Here is a 15,922-nt window from a genome sequence, read left to right as displayed (position 1 = left end):
GGGGCTCAGTGGTTGAGTGCCCAAGTTCAATCCCTGGTACAAAAAAAAAAAAAAAAAAAACACCCTTGGAGAAATTGAAGAAAAGCCATGGACATTTCCCAGGAGGGGAAAGGGGAAATGTATGTATACCCAGATTTTGCCTGTACTATCAGAGGATTTTCAGGACCCCTAGAATTTAAGTTAAGAACCTTTCTTCTTCTCCTTTCTTCTTCTTCATGCTATTGGGATCAAACCCAGGGCCTCATGCATGCTTAGGTAAGTGCTTTACCACTGAGCCGTATCCCAGCCCAAGAACTCTTTTTCCAAAGAGAAAAAGTAAAGGGGGTTTGCTCCTCTCTTAAAAAAAAAAAAAAAAAATGAATGAGCCAGTTGAAGAAGAGGGAGCTCTTCAGCCTTGGCTGGTAGTTCCCCAGAAGTGGTATAGAGCCACATGATTCCATCTGCTCTGCTTTGTCCCCAAGATGGATCTCAGCTGTTTTTTAGACATATCTTCTTGAAATGACAGCATCCCCTCTTCCATATAATGGAAAACTTAGAATGTGGTTCTTGGCAGGTGGTATTCTTTCAGCACATCGGGCTGAAGAGGCCAAGAAGTCACGATTGTGTCCCTTGCCATTGATTTCTCATCTCTGTACTTTATCTCTAGACCAGCCACATTCAGAACTTGAAAGTGAATATAACTTTAAAGACAGTTGTGTCATCCTCCTTTTATTATCCTAATAACATCTGCTGGAAGTGATGGGATTATCATTTTAGTGATGCGTGCTTAACTGATTTTTTGCTTTAAGTCTATAAAATCAGAAGCAGATGAAGCTGGACGTGGTGGCACGTGCCTGTGAGTCCCAGCTACACAGGAGGCTGAGGACTGGGCAGCTTAGCAAGACCCCATCTCAGAAAATAGAAGCAGATGGTGCTGACTTCTCGGCTTCCTCCTGTTTGTTTTGTTTGCATTAGGTGGAATTGCATTGTGACAACCCATGGGCCACCTCCCATGGCCGGCCACTCCTCCTGTGTGATAGATGATAAAATGATCGTCTTTGGTGGCTCTTTAGGATCCCGGCAAATGTAAGTATATTTGATTTGTTCCATGTTAACTTGAAGGTAAAATAATCATGAGAATAACAGCTCAGAAAAGTGAACAAGACACTAGGTACAATGTTCCTCAGCATAATTGAAATTAATCCAGATAGTCATCTCACCTTGACATTTTATTCTGTGGTCCCCAGTCGCAGACCAGTAAGTTGGAAAGCTTGTCCTATAAAGTCAGGGTTGAATCAGATCTCTTTCTGTTGGACATGCATACAGTAGGATCCAGTTCTTATTGAACTCCAATTCTGCTATACTGTGCCTACAGAAGGCCACCTTTCAGAAAGCAGGGTGCTTTTCCTTGCCTTACTTGACTACATAGCTTAGGCCCCTTTTAGAGAGAAGAGGGGTAGACAGGACAAGTAGAAATTGGGATGGGTTGGAAGAGTGGATAGAAGCAAGGGAATTATGTCAGGTATGTCACATTTCTTTGACATACACCACCACTCACTGTCCTCTCCACACTGGCCATTTCAGGCCAGAGTCACGAGCCAGAGCCATCGTCTGTAGTGCTATGTATCTGATTCAGCAGCTGCTGCAGTACTGGTCATTTCTTCTGTTCTATCAGCTGGAGTGGATGGGCTGCCAGCAGTGAAGTCAGGCCAGACCCAGCTCTTTCCCCCTGACAGCACCTGCCATCTTCATATATTCTGTCCATCATGGAGAGAGACTAAAGGAGCTACCCTCCAAATGAGAGGGTTCAGGATTTAAGTTGAGGAGCTTGTGTAGGATCCTGTGTATGAACAGAGGACCATAAAGAGATGGCCATAAAATAGAGACTGCCACCCAGGAGTCTGTCCTGCCGTGCTGGTCTTTCGGGAGTTGGAGATGCCAGTGTGTCCTTGATAAAACTGATGCTTTCTTTAGCCATTATGAAACTATTTTTGTAACCAGAATCAATAAAGCTTTTAACCCCCAGACAATGATAGAGCTGCCTCTTGAATCATTTTTCTCTTCCTGTTTTTTGTTGTTTTGTCGTTGTTATTGTTTAGAATAATTGCAGTTCGACCAGTAGCTGTTTCCTCTGTCACTAATTACCTTGTACATTAGCTACTCATGTCTAACTAGAGGTGTGATTCAAGTGAGGCCTATGGTCAGTGGAAAAGGCAAATGTTTAAAGGTCTCAAGATGAGTTCTAGGGACAGCAGGGGAAGGAACATAGTTTTAAGTGCTAACTATAAGCATGGCACTTTGCAGGACTTATTTATAAATATAACTTCATTTATATCTGCTCTTTAAAGTAGCAGTGTTTCTCTTTGATAGTAAGGAAACCAGAGTTAAAGAAAGTTAAGGTTTTTGTTCAGGCTGCCAGCTGGGATTCATAGTTGTCGTTCTGGTTCTGCACTCTGAGGAGACCATCTGAAGCCTCCCCTAGGCCAGTCTGGGTGAGTGGGAAAGTGGTGTGAGTTTACCACTGGGCACAGGCACCTGAAGCTCCCTGACCACCAATGTCACCCTGGGAGCTCCCGACCTCCTTCCTCATCCTTCTGTCCTTTTCTCACAGGAGCAATGATGTCTGGGTCCTTGACCTCGAGCAGTGGGCATGGTCCAAGCCGAACATCTCTGGCCCTAGTCCTCATCCTCGAGGTGGCCAATCTCAGGTGCTCAGGAATTAAAATAACTATTCCGCAAACTCTGTAGCGTCTTTCAGTTAGGACGGGAGAGGGAGGAGGGAGTCAGGTAAGATGCCAGTATGCACCAAGCCAAAGAGAATTTATCATTCTTTTTTACTAGTGTTTATTTTTTGGCTTTTAATGGGTTGTATTATTTATAGTGGCTTTATATTATGCCTTGTCCCTAAGCATTTTCATTTCTCAAAGAGAACCTTTCATTTTAAGTGCTTGAGACTCTCATGTTAATATTTGACCAACAAAGAATGAATCCATTCAGGTGAATTGTCAGTAATTTGGTCAGAGGGATCAGACTTGACCTGGTTTGGGGAGAATGGGGAGCTTATGGTAACTAGAACACTCTTTTGGGGAGCTGGGGATGCTATTTCTGTATATCACTAGAGCATGGGAAGTCAGGTGGCTATGTGTGTAAATTTATTTTAAATTTCTTCCCCTCCCCAGATTGTCATAGATGATGCAACTATCTTAATCCTTGGAGGGTGTGGTGGTCCCAATGCTGTGAGTATTGCTTGTGGCATTCCCATACACAAAATAAATGTTCAAAACTTGCTTCCCCTATCTTCTGTAAGAGTAGACAGGCCAGACACAGTGCATGAGCCCACGATCCCAGCAACGAGGGGGGCTGAGGCAGGAGGATAGCAAATTCAAGGCCAGCCTCAGTAATTTAGCAAAGCCCTAAACAACTTTGCAAGAACCTATCTCAAAATAAAAAGGGCTGGGGATATATGGCTAAGTGGCTCAGCACCCCTTGGTACTGAGTTTCCAGTACCAAGAAATAAAAAGAGTAGACAAGACTTTTCCATGGTATTTTTATTTAGAAAGTGCCTTTTCCACTTGATATATAGCCTTCATTTTCTCTGGCCTTTTTTCCCACTCTTTTTGGGTGTTGAGAGATGCTTTTAATTAGATATTTGTCTCTTGAATATTCATATCTGTATTCTTCCTATTCCTTCTTTAAGCTCTAAGGTTTGCTGCTATCATGTTTTCAAAGGCAAAGGGGCAGTGAGAGAAAAAAGCAGGTCGGTAACTGCCAGAGTCCACATGGAATTTACTTTAAAAGCAGATTCATAAAGTTGCAGGCATCTATTGTCAGACCCTTTCCTGCACCCCACTATCCACACACACAAAACCAGTTAGTTAATTCATAGATCACAAACACAGTTCTGTGTGTCAGACCAATCCATGGTAATGTAAATGAATGAATGAATGTATACTTGAACAAATAACTGAGGGCTTTGTTATTCTTTCTGACCAGCCCACACACTTTCTAGACCAGACAGTATAGCTTGAGACTGCAGCTCTGTATGTGTGTAGCAGATGCCACACCTGAGTCCTGTTGTTGGTCCTTTTCTTACAGCTATTTAAGGATGCTTGGTTGTTGCACATGCATTCAGGTCCCTGGGCCTGGCAGCCACTCAAGGTAGAAAATGAAGATCACGGGGCTCCAGAATTGTGGTGCCATCCAGCCTGCCGGGTAAGCCAGGAACTGACAGGCCAGCAGAAGGAGAGATTCTAAACTGGAAAAACAAATTAATTTGACAAATTTCAAAGGAAAACTTACAGAATAGAAAACACTCTGGTGTCACAAAGAGGTGCTGTCAGCCAAGCACAGAGGCACACTCCTATAATCCCAGCTACTCAGAAGCCTGAGGCAGGAGGATCATGAGTTCAAGGCCAGTATGAGCAACTTAGCAAGACCCTGTCTCAAAAAATAAAAAAAAAGTGAAAATCATAGCTCCTTTGCCATCTCTCGCATATATGAGCCACTAGATGGGAAAACATACGTGGGCTAAGTGACCCCACTCATCCTCTAAGTCCTGACTTAAAGCATTTCTTATCTATGAAATCTTCCCCCAAGTCTTACAAACAAAACTATTTGCTCCCTCCACTCTGCTGTACTAACGTACAGACATAACTAATAACGTGTCACACCAGGGCCACAGTTGCTGCTGCATCTGCCCTTCTGTCCTAGAGAGCAGTCTGCATCATTTGTATCTCTAGATCATTTCCCTTCCATATCTCAAGGCTACAGAATGCCTGGTGTGTTCCAGATGCCTGTGTTTAAATGTTTGGTGGTTGAATGATGAGAATTATGGAAGAGTCTGTGAGCACAGGTCCTTTGTCTTCCAGGTGGGACAGTGCGTGGTGGTCTTCAGCCAGGCTCCTAGTGGGAGAGCCCCCCTCAGCCCCAGTTTGAACTCTCGTCCATCACCTATTAGTGCCACTCCTCCAGCCCTGGTCCCCGAAACCCGAGAGTACCGCTCCCAGTCTCCAGTAAGGAGTATGGATGAAGCGCCATGTGTTAACGGCCGCTGGGGAACGCTGAGACCCAGGGCTCAGAGGCAGACTCCCTCAGGTTCCCGGGAAGGGAGCCTCTCCCCAGCTAGAGGAGATGGCTCTCCCATCCTCAATGGCGGGAGTTTATCTCCAGGAACAGCAGCTGTTGGTGGTTCTTCCTTGGACAGCCCTGTACAGGCCATATCACCAAGCACTCCATCTGCCTCTGAAGGATATGACTTAAAAATGGGACTTTCTTTGGCCCCCCGACGAGGGTCTTTACCAGATCAAAAAGATCTGAGATTGGGGTCAATAGATCTGAGTTGGGACCTGAAACCTGCTTCTGGTAGCAATCATGTGGATGGTATGGACAACAGGACGGTTACAGGGAGTGTGAGACACCCTCCAGAACAGACCAATGGTGTCCATACCCCTCCACATGTGGCCAGTGCCCTTGCAGGGGCTGTCTCCCCTGGTGCCCTGCGTCGGAGTCTGGAAGCCATCAAAGCAATGTCATCCAAGGGCCCCTCAGCTTCTGCAGCACTAAGCCCTCCTCTTGGGTCTTCTCCAGGCTCCCCTGGGAGCCAGAGCCTGAGCAGTGGAGAAACAGTGCCCATACCCCGCCCAGGGCCTGCCCAAGGAGATGGACATTCCTTACCCCCCATTGCCCGCCGCCTGGGCCACCACCCTCCACAGTCCCTCAATGTTGGCAAACCCCTGTACCAGAGTATGAACTGCAAGCCCATGCAGATGTACGTGCTGGACATCAAAGACACCAAGGAGAAGGGGCGGGTCAAATGGAAAGTGTTTAATAGCAGCTCTGTGGTCGGGCCTCCTGAAACCAGCCTGCATACAGTGGTACAAGGCAGGGGCGAACTCATCATATTCGGAGGACTCATGGACAAGAAGCAGAATGTGAAGTACTACCCAAAAACAAACGCCTTGTACTTTGTCCGAGCAAAGAGATAATGTGTTCAAAACCCCTTTCCCTTCTGTGGCTTTTAATTTGGAATTTTCCAGTGTGTGAGCATTTGGACTGAGAATTGGGAAAACAGCATTACTCCCCGAAACCAAAACTCCAATTCCCAGCCTACTCATGCCAGGCTGGGATTAAATCTCCATTAAGAAAAAAATTATATATGAAAAAAATATATATATATATTATATAGCCAACTCTGTTTACAAAAAAGGGAGAGAGCTCCGTCCTGTTCAGATAAAATCGTTGCTGTGTTTTAGCAGAGGCTGTGCTGCCTTTTTCTACTTTGCTGTTAAATAGACCAAGAAGTTAGGGAACAGACTAACAATCGGTAATGTTCCAAAAGAAACTGAAGAGCCCCTGTAAATTTTTACGTGGCCTTCTCAGAATTAGAAAATGGAAGGGCATAGACAAAATGCAAAGGATTTCAGCCCCCGCCCCATGCTACAGGTGCTGGCAGGGTAAAAGTAATTTAAAGAAAACTGTCCTTCCCCTTCTCTTAAAACCGCAGAGGACCTGTGACAGCTCTGCAGAGATGCCCTGTGTCTGGTTTGCTTCTGCCCTCTGACTGAGGGAAGTCCCTCAGCAGGGGATCTGTTCCACATGTGCCAGGATCATCTTGAAATAATGTTTCCGACATCTGTCTGCCAAGTGTCCATTGGTCTTTTGAGTGCTCCCTGCATGTCTCAGAAAACGTGGTATCTGATTGTGGAATTTTCTGACAATCGTATTTGGTTGCAAGTTGCCAAAAACCATGTTTGTTCTCCTTTTCCTTCTTTAGAATCAGTCCTCCTTGCTGCCTTACCCTGTTTATAGGCTGCTTTATTCCCAAACTCCCCCATTTTGTTTGTTTGCATATGGATTTTTTAAAGCTCTGAAACCTTTCTCACTGTCTTTTCTTTTACAAAGCTCGGGTGCCTGGAGAAATCAGAACGCTTTCCGTGGTGTTACTAGGAGGCCAGTGTCATGAAGAATCCTTAAACCCTCAAGACACTGGGTTTCCCCTGTGGGCTTCTCTTACTTTCAAAGCACATTGGGCACACCTGTCCATGTTTGTGGAATGTGAAATTTGATCCTGGAAGGGAATCCTCACAACAGTTCCTTCCAGAAATGTTTTTTTCCCCCTGTGACATGTCATCTGCCTGGCGACTGGGTTGAGCATCATGTTCTTGACCTTTGTGACACATGGCTGACCTGGGGAGCAGATCCATCCTCTTATTCATGCGTCACCCAAGCAGGGCTTGGACTTAGACTTTGCTTCATTTCTGAGATAAGGTGCAGCCTAGTAGCACATTTTTTTTGGTTAAAACAGAAAGTTGCAGGTCACTAGTCTAAACCAAGGCTGGACATGAGATGTCAAAGTAAGTTTATTTCAAGTGGCACCATTAAAATATGGATTTTTGGCGATTTATCCTCAGTGGATAGAGGACTTTAATTTTGTCCTTAGGGCTTAAATTTTAAAACATCATGTTTCTCACCCCCACGCTTGTTTTCTTGTTAGCATTTCCCAAGCACAGGCCAGGGCTGCAGCTGGCCCTGAGTCCTGGCTCTTAGCCAGCGCTTAGCTGTCTGATAAGTGTTTTCTCCGGTTACATCATGATGAACCCTTCCCTTAGCCATTTGCTCTGCCTTCGTGGTCTTTGTGGGACAGGCCCCTTGGTGCCAAGCCCAGCAAAGGCCCTTTCATAGGGAGAGGTATGTGTTCCAGAAACTGCTGTACATGCTCCCTCAGATGAGGAAACGACCATGTGCCTACTTCTGCAGTATCCCACTACTCCAAGCCACGTACTCGGCTTTCCAACTCCCCTGCTCTGCAGCTGTGGCCAGTCCCTCCCTGGCCAAGACCATCTAATCATGTGGGGTCTTGATTCACAAAGCGAAGCCAGCCCAGAAGATCAGCAATTTCTGCATTGCTGCTGCTACTGCTGCTGAACCTTGGTCATGACATTGTGTTTGTGCATGGACCGTGCCTCCAAACTTAGTCCTACTTCGATATCAACTACTCGGAAGCCTGAAAATTCAGAATCTCCACTTTGTAATCTTTCCCTTTGTCCTGTGGCCTTCTTAACCTAGCTGTAAGCTGTTGGTTCCTTCTACTTTCCCCCAAGTAGCAGGCAGCGGAAATGCTGGTCCTCTTAGAAAATAACCCAGTTGCTCTGAACTCCGTGGCACCCCAGTGTTACCCACGCTGCTGGGAACCAGACTGTCCGTTTACAGCCCTGAGGGAAAAATCTGCCTCATCCGCACCCGGTGGCTCCTGGGCACTGAGGGCCTTTGCTGTGGGAAGGCGACTCAGCACAGTCAAGGTGATGGTCTCCTCAGCCCTGGCAAGGCCACACGCATAGTGAGACTTCACGTGTCTCGGCTGAGGTGAGTGTGCCCACAGTGCCCTCAGATCAGATTTGACCACGACTCCGTTTCGACGGCGATAACAATTTTGTCTTAAAATTGACTGAAAGAAAGGAGACAAAATACTTTTTTTAAACCCTCAGGAGCACCTAGCAAATATTTAACAGTATTTAAGTATTTAAAATACATCTTGTTTCTACTTGAAGCTTTAACCCTTCCATTCCTGCAAGTGTGCCTTTGAGAGCCCCAGGTGATAACTGTCTTCACCCGTCACCACATTGACCTCGTGTAGGAATTTTAGTCTCTTCTACCTTCTTGAACAGAGCTTCCTGTTCTCATCCCACATCGTGCAGCGGAGAGCGTTTTGTGTTGTCCCAGTTTCCACCCTTCCTCCACACTTGGATGGTGGACTCTTCAACCCTGCCCTGCCCCCATATTTGGGAGCACCAATTAGGTGTCAAAAGAAGTTTAAATTTTGTTTTTAAGGCAATACTGGGCTTACTCTCCTCCTACCCTCTGTGGGTTTGTTTAATGTTTGAGTTGCAAAGCAAGAGCTGAAACCATGAACTGTGTGGGAACTGTGTTGTAACTCTAAAGAAGAGGAGGAAGAAAGAAATCCATGTGAGATGCTTGACTTTGAGGACAGAAAGCCACTGGCCTATGGAGAGCAAGGGGACATCTCCTTCCTTCACCTTGTCTTTCTGGATTTTCTTCTGCTTCGCTTGTTTCCTTCCCTTTCAAAGTGATGTACCTGGTTGGTTTGTCTGTCCGTCCTTGTCCTTGTGGTGGTCCTGGCATGGTGATGTGCTCTGCTTTGCATTATCTATGGTCTCACCAGCGCACAAGTCAGTGGGGAGGATCTGAACGTGCCCGGGGGCCAGGAAGCCTATGCTCAGGCAGCCTCCCTGGAACTGCAGAAGGCATGTTCTGCATGTCACCAGTGTGTGGCTCCCTTTCACCCTGTTCATCGTGAACATGGGCAGACCTTAGTGTTGGCTCTGGTGTACTCTCTCCCTGCTCTGCTCCCCTCCCACCAACCAGGGTTCATGTCAGTGCACCCATCGTGCCTGGCAAAGCTGGTGCTGTGAGTGATGTTTCCCATACGACTCAGGGCTGCCAGGTGGCTCCCCCTGAGACAGTCATTTTAGGCACATAACAGTGTAGGAATGAAATGGATTTCATGGGTATTTAAATCTGTCAATTTCATTTTTTGTTAATGTTTCCCCCAATGACTTTTTAGCAATTTAACAAATAAAACAAAATGGACAGAATTGTCATAACTGTTTTTTTATTAGGTACAGAAAAGAAAAAGTGCTGTGTTGGGAAGCATTTGGGATTGGAGGTTGATGTTAGAAGCAAAGTCATTGGCAAGGTGCTCTGTGTCCTCTAGGAGAGCTGTGTTCCTTCGTCCCTTTCCTGGAACAACTGTTTAATAAGCCACTGTCTCCTGAGGGCTTGGTACTGCAGAGCCTCTGTCCTGCTCTACAGGGAGACCCAAGGAGTGTGATGAGCTTGGAGTGGTGGCCCCTGGGCCAGGATAGCATCTGCATTGGCCTCCTAAGCAAAGAGCAGGCACAGAACCCAGGGTCTTGAAGCAGTACAGCAAAGGTGGTTGGGAACACAGGCCAGACGGCCGGCCTAGAGGTCTTTGTTTTAATCCTGCCTCCCCTATTTAGGACTTAACCTGGGGTATGTATTTCCTTGCCTGTAAACAAAGTTTCTTCTTCCCTACAGGGTCATGAGGGTCAAGTGAAGCTGCACATGAAATGAAATAGCATAGTGCCTAGTCATAGTAAGTGGCATCCACTGCCTGTCCAGGCCCCCAGCCAGGTGTTCTGCTTTTCTGCATATTAAGGGGCCAGAGGCCATGCTCATTGGGTATGAATGGTAGGACCTGGCTAGGGCAAGGGAGGCAGTGCCAGAACCACTGGCCTGTCTGTGTCCCTCTCCTGAGCCAGGTCGTCCACCCAAAGTCTCATATCACCCCTCCCCTGGAACCTGAGTAAGGTCCCTAGAAACTGGGCCTGGAGCACCCCCAGGTTCAGGCAGGACAAGAGGCATCACCTTGAAACCCAGCAGCCTGATGGGCTCCCCTTCCCTGCCTTCTCACCTCCCAGGGGCAGGACCAGTGTTCCCAGCTGAGTCCTGCCTCTGTCAGTGGCCATCACTACCCTTCATCTTTCAGAACGCCAGGGACAGAGCAGGTCGTTGTGCTCATGGATGCTTCGAGAAGCGACGGCCTTGCCACTTCCTGAGGTTGTCAAGCAGAGGTTCATCACTTAAGTGGGAGAAACAGCTGACGTGCATCAGAGCAGGAGGAGCCTACATGTCCCCTCAACTCTTGATGAGGCTCTGTGGACTCAAAGGGCACATAGAAGGGAGACAGCAGGCTAGGGACCAGGACAGACCTAGATTCAAAAAGAGCTATTTAAGCTGGGCAAGTCATCCCACTTTGAGTCTCAATGGCGGTGATGATGCCATCTAGCAGTTCTGCTGGAACCAGCCAAAACTTGTCAATCCACTGAATGGGTGTGAGTCCCTGGAAGGCCACCTGGGGGCACCCTGTGAGAGGCATCCAGTGGGCCTTGGTGCGCTGTCAGGCGGTGGAGAAGCAAAGGAAAAAATGGCTAGCCTTCTCCTTCCCTCCCTCCCCCTGCTGGGAAAGCTTGGGTGGCACCCTCTCCCTTCTCTGCCCCAGCCCCCAGCTGTGGGAAAGTTGGTGTTGTCTCCACAAGGCTGGGCTCCAGGCCCAGACCCTGTCAGCATGCACAAAGCCAAGCTAATGTCTTAAGTAAATGCCTAAAAGGCCGAGTGTGTCATGCCCCTCTAGGGAGCCTGTCTGCCCACCCACCACAGGCAAGAGGAGGGCTCCTTCCCGAGGCACGGGAGCCTGAGGCGGGAGGAAGATGGCTGTGGCCCACTGGGAAGGCCAGGAAAGTCTGGAACTGACCCAGGGACCACTGTTCTCAGCAAACATTCCCAGAGCATCCGTTGATGCCTGCTAACCTGTGGCAGGGCAGGTGAAGCTGGAGCCTCTCTGGGCATCCCAGGTGGGTGGGATCTAAGCCTCATCCTGCAGGGAGCAGTCCAGGCCTCCACAGGACAGACAGACTGCCTGCGTTCCCGGCAGAATGCAAAAGGGCTGTGGGAGGCCTGGCATGCCCAGAGTAGCCAGTGGTAGGGACTGAGGAAAATGTAGAGTGACCTGTGTAGATTTGATGGACAGAGATCACCCCTCGATGGAACAGAGTAAAGCTCGTGAGCAGAGCCCTCAGTGGAAGGAGAGAACACTTCTTACAAAGAACTACACAGGCGGGCCCAGTGGAGTGTCTCCCTTCACCAGGAGGCCCCCACCAGAGATGGCACCCGAAGAGAGGGAGCTCGGAGGCAGCTGTGCTTCCCTGGCATTTGCTCAGGCCTCGCCAACAGGGAACATTACCCCCAGGGCTGGAAGAAGAGAAAATGGGGGGGGGGGACTTGGAGAGTGTTGAAATTGTCAAGAATCAAAAATAGCTGAACATGGGCTGGGGCTATAATTCAGTGGTGGAGCGCTTGCCTCACATGCGTGAGGCCCTGCGTTTAGTCTCTGGCACCACATAAAAATAAAGATATTGTGTCCATCTACAACTAAAAAATATATATATTTTTTTAAAAAATAGCTGAACTTGAGTTTACCAGGAAGTCACTGAATTAAAATGTCTGCATCAGAGAGGTTAGAAGCTCAGAGACAGAATAAATGGAGTCAGAGGAAATAAAGTTTTGTGGGGGTTTTTGTTTGATTTTGCGGGGAGAATACCAGGGATTGAACTGGGGCACTTAACCACTGAGCCACATCCCCAGCCCTTTTTATTTTTTAGTCTGCGACTGGGTCTTGCTAAGTTGCTTAGGGTCTCAGAAAGTTGCTGAGGCTGACTTTGAACTTTCACTCCTCCTGCCTCGGCTGCTGAGCTACTGGGATTACAGGCATGTGCCATTATACCCAGCCTTGATTTGATTTTTTTGAAAAAAGGGTCTCACTAAGTTGTCTAAGCTGGCCTTGAACTTGATAGCCTCCTGCCTCAGACTCCCAAGTAGCTGGAGTTATTGGTGTATGCCACCACACCAGCTGTTTTTTGTTTTTAAGGGACTGGGTATCATGGGCATGGAGGCACACCTTTTAACCCCAGCTACTCAGGAGGCTTAAGCAGGAGGATTGAAAGTTCAAGGCGAGCCTTAGCAACTTAGGCCCTAAATCCTAAGCAACTTAGCAAGACCCTGTCTCAAAATAAAAATTTTAAAAAAAAGAAAGAAAAAAGGCTAGGGTTGTGGCTCAGTGGTCAAGTACCCCTGGGTTCGATTCCCAGTAACAAAACAACAACAAAAAAAAAAGGGTTCTTAGGATCAAATGTAGGACCTTGACATGCTACACATACCCTCTACCCCTGAGCTATACATGTGACCCCAAAGTTCTGTGTCTTAAACATCTGTGCTCTTGCTTGGCTAGAAGGAGAAAGCGGCTGGCCTGCCTGGAACACAGATGAGAGAGACCTGGCCAGAGGAGGCAGGGCGGATTGCATTTAGGGAGCAGCCTGCGCAAATGCAGAGGCCCAAGGCTCCGTCAGAACTGGAGGACGGAGTAGAGAAGGGTGAACTGAAGAGTAGGGCCCAGGAACAAGTGGGGCAGCGGCAACAAGGAGAGGACCTCATCAGAAAATGGAGCCAGGCGTGGTGGTGTGCACCTGTAACCCCAGCAGCTTGGGAGGCTGAGACAGAAGAATCACGAGTTCAAAGCCAGCCTCAGAGGGCTGGGGATGTGGCATGCGCCGGGCACTGGGGTCAATCCTCAGCACCACATAAAATAAAAAATAAAGATGTTGTGTCCGGCGAAAACTGAAAAATAAATATTAAAAAAAAATCTCTCAAAAAAAAAAAAAAAAAAAGCCAGCCTACTACTACAAATATGTAGTCCCATGGGGGTAGGGGAGAGGGACAGGTGTGGGTGACGAGCTGAGAGCATCATCCCAGATGGAAATGGGCAGGATCGGGCTCATCCCATGAAGGCCCTTCCGCAGAGGCTGTATTTTCGCTGAGTCCTGAATTTAAGAAGCCAGTCATGGGAAATCTGGAAGAGTGTTCCACACAGAGGGAGCACAGGAACAAAGGTCTGAGCTGGGCATGAACTTGACACACTGAAGAAGGAGAGGAAAAGCCAGTCTAGCTGAGTGTATGAGTGAAGGGACAGTGGGCAGGTGGGCCCTGTAGGGGTTTTGTGTTTTGCAGCACTGGGGACTGACCCCAGGGATGTTCTACCACTGAGCTATATTCCCAACCCTTTTTATTTTTGAGACGGTGTCTTGTTAAATTGCTGAAGCTGGTCTTGAATTTGCAATACTCCTGCCTCTGCCTCCCAACTGACTGGGATTACACAATGCCCAGCCATTAGAGGGTTTTAAGCCAGAGAGCAACACATGGTTCTGCACAGGACATTGACCTCGGGCTTCTCTCAATCTTCAGCTCAGCTGGCCCTGGGCATCAGTCCCTCATCACTGGACATCAGCTGTCCCCATCACTTCCAGGGGCCCTGACTTTGGACCAGCTTTGGTATCTGGCTACTTCATCTCAGCCACTTTCCAGTTCCTCTGCCTCTCCTGGGTCTGAACTCATAGCTGTCATTGCCCGGGCCTCTAGTCTGTCCACCTGTCTGAGGGATCTTATTTCCACACCCATTGCTTCAAGTTGATCCACCTTGTCTGGTGCTGATTGTGCTGAACTCTGCCCAGGCCGCTCACCTGCATCCTAAGCCTCCCCACCTGCTGTGTCCTCTCCAGGGAGTCCACACCAGACCCTCACACCCCATGAGATCCTCCTCTGCCCTCCTAGTTAGGAGCATCACCAGCAGCCCAGTCACCTGGGAATCATCCAGTGAGAGGTGATCTGAGGACTGGGAGTTTGCCACAGACTTGGCAACAAGGTTGATGCCCTTGACCTGACTGGCTGGCTGGGGCTTCAGCCTGGAGAATGGCTCAAAGGTGGTAGACTTGGTGGAAGGACCACGTAGAAGACAGAGCAAAAAGTGTGCCCCATTCCAGGCCACGGTGAAGGTGGGGAACAGGTGTTATTCTAGGTGCAAGGGGAAGCTAGGAGAGGGTTTTAAGCCTGGGGTCCTATTGGCTCCCCATCAGGGTCCCTAGGCAGGGCTGCCCATGCCTCGATCTCACCCACCCTCCCCCAGCCTGTGTACGTGTGTGTGTGCGCGTCCACCTGAGCTTCTATCCACTCTGTCCGGCTGGTGACTGTGTCCCTGCTCTGAGGAAGTGAACATGATTGAACCATGAAGAATGCATGCATTAATCCTAGGGCTCGGGGCTGGGGGTGTGGCTCAGCCTAGCATGCGTAAGGCAATGGGTTCGATTCTCAGCACCACATAAAAATAAAAGACATTGTGTCCACCTAAAACTAAAAAATAAATATTAAAAAAAATTAGAGGGCTCTACACTGCAAGGGACCTTAGGTCCACCTGTTTCACCCGAGGCTCTAAAAGGAGAAGCACCTTGCCTGCAAAGCCACTCTAATGGAAGGGCACAAGGGTCCCAGCCAGTCAATGGCTCCGTGTTCCCAGCTGCAGAATTTATCCACATGAGATCTGTGAGCCTTGTCATAGACTGAATTGTACGCCGCAAAATCCATATATTGAAGCCCTAATCCCAATGAGACTGTTTTGGAGATAGAGTTTTTGTTTGTTTTTAAGTATTGGGGGTTGCCCCCAGGGTTGCTTTACCACTGAACCATAGCCACATGCCCAGCCATTTTGTTTTTTATTCAGACAGGGACTAAGTTGCTGAAAGTCTTGCTAAATTACTGAGGCTGCCCTCACACTTGGGTCCTCCTGCCTCAGCCTGCCAAGTCATTGGGATAACAGCGGTATGCCAGTACATGGGGGAGAGGGGGTCACCGCGAATTAAACTCAGGAGCACTCAACCACTGAGCCACAGCCCTAGCCCTATTTTGTGTTTTATTTAGAGACAGGGTCTCATTGGGTTGCTGAGCACCTCGTTAAATTGCTGAGGCTGGCTTTGAACTCTTGATCCTCCTGCCTCAGCCTCCCAAGCCGCTGGGATTTCAGGTGTATGCCATGGCGTCTGGCCTTGAAGATAGATCTTTTGAAGAGGTTGTTATAGCCAGGTATGGAGGCACAGGTCTGTAATCCCAGCCACTCGGGAGGATGAGGTAGAAGGATCAAAAGTTTTAAGGTTGGCCTGGGCAACTTAGCAAGACCTTTCTAAAAATAAAATTAAAAATTAAAAAAAAATTTAAATAATTAAAAGGGCTGGGGAGGACTGGGGATGTGGCTCAAGCAGTAGCGCGCTCTCCTGGCATGCGTGCAGCCCGGGTTCGATTCTCAGCACCACGTACAAACAAAGATGTGTCCGCTGAAAACTAAAAAATAAATATTAAAAAATTCTCTCTTAAAAAAAAAAAATAAAAGGGCTGGGGATGTAGTTCAGTGGTAGAGCCCCCTTAGGTTCAACTGCAAAATTTTTTAAAAAGAGAGGTAATTAAGCTTAAATGAGATCATAACTGTGCCCTAATCCAAAAGGACTGGTGATCTTAGAAGAAAAGGAAG

The 15,922-nt window shown here is 47.9% G+C and overlaps 1 protein-coding gene across 7 annotated transcripts in view; it reads left to right on the top strand.

The window, feature by feature from the left end:
* The window catches only part of Fbxo42 (F-box protein 42), an 80,606-nt gene extending 71,016 nt beyond the window's left edge, over positions 1-9,590 (top strand). For 6 of the 7 annotated variants that reach the window (XM_005317499.4, XM_013362891.4, XM_078025394.1 and 3 more), the window contains 5 exons: positions 955-1,065; positions 2,591-2,687; positions 3,159-3,215; positions 4,075-4,191; positions 4,848-9,590. In XM_005317499.4, the coding sequence (XP_005317556.1) occupies positions 955-1,065; positions 2,591-2,687; positions 3,159-3,215; positions 4,075-4,191; positions 4,848-5,963 (1,498 nt within the window). In that variant the 3' untranslated portion in view covers positions 5,964-9,590. The remainder of the gene's footprint in view (positions 1-954; positions 1,066-2,590; positions 2,688-3,158; positions 3,216-4,074; positions 4,192-4,847) is intronic. The other variant, XM_040287979.2, reaches the window with a different exon arrangement.
* The last annotated feature ends 6,332 nt before the right edge of the window (positions 9,591-15,922 follow it).

The sequence above is a fragment of the Ictidomys tridecemlineatus genome, chromosome 11 (assembly GCF_052094955.1).
Source record: "Ictidomys tridecemlineatus isolate mIctTri1 chromosome 11, mIctTri1.hap1, whole genome shotgun sequence".
In the NCBI taxonomy this organism is placed as follows: Eukaryota; Metazoa; Chordata; class Mammalia; order Rodentia; family Sciuridae; genus Ictidomys; species Ictidomys tridecemlineatus.
This window is presented reverse-complemented; position numbering and strand designations above follow the sequence as displayed.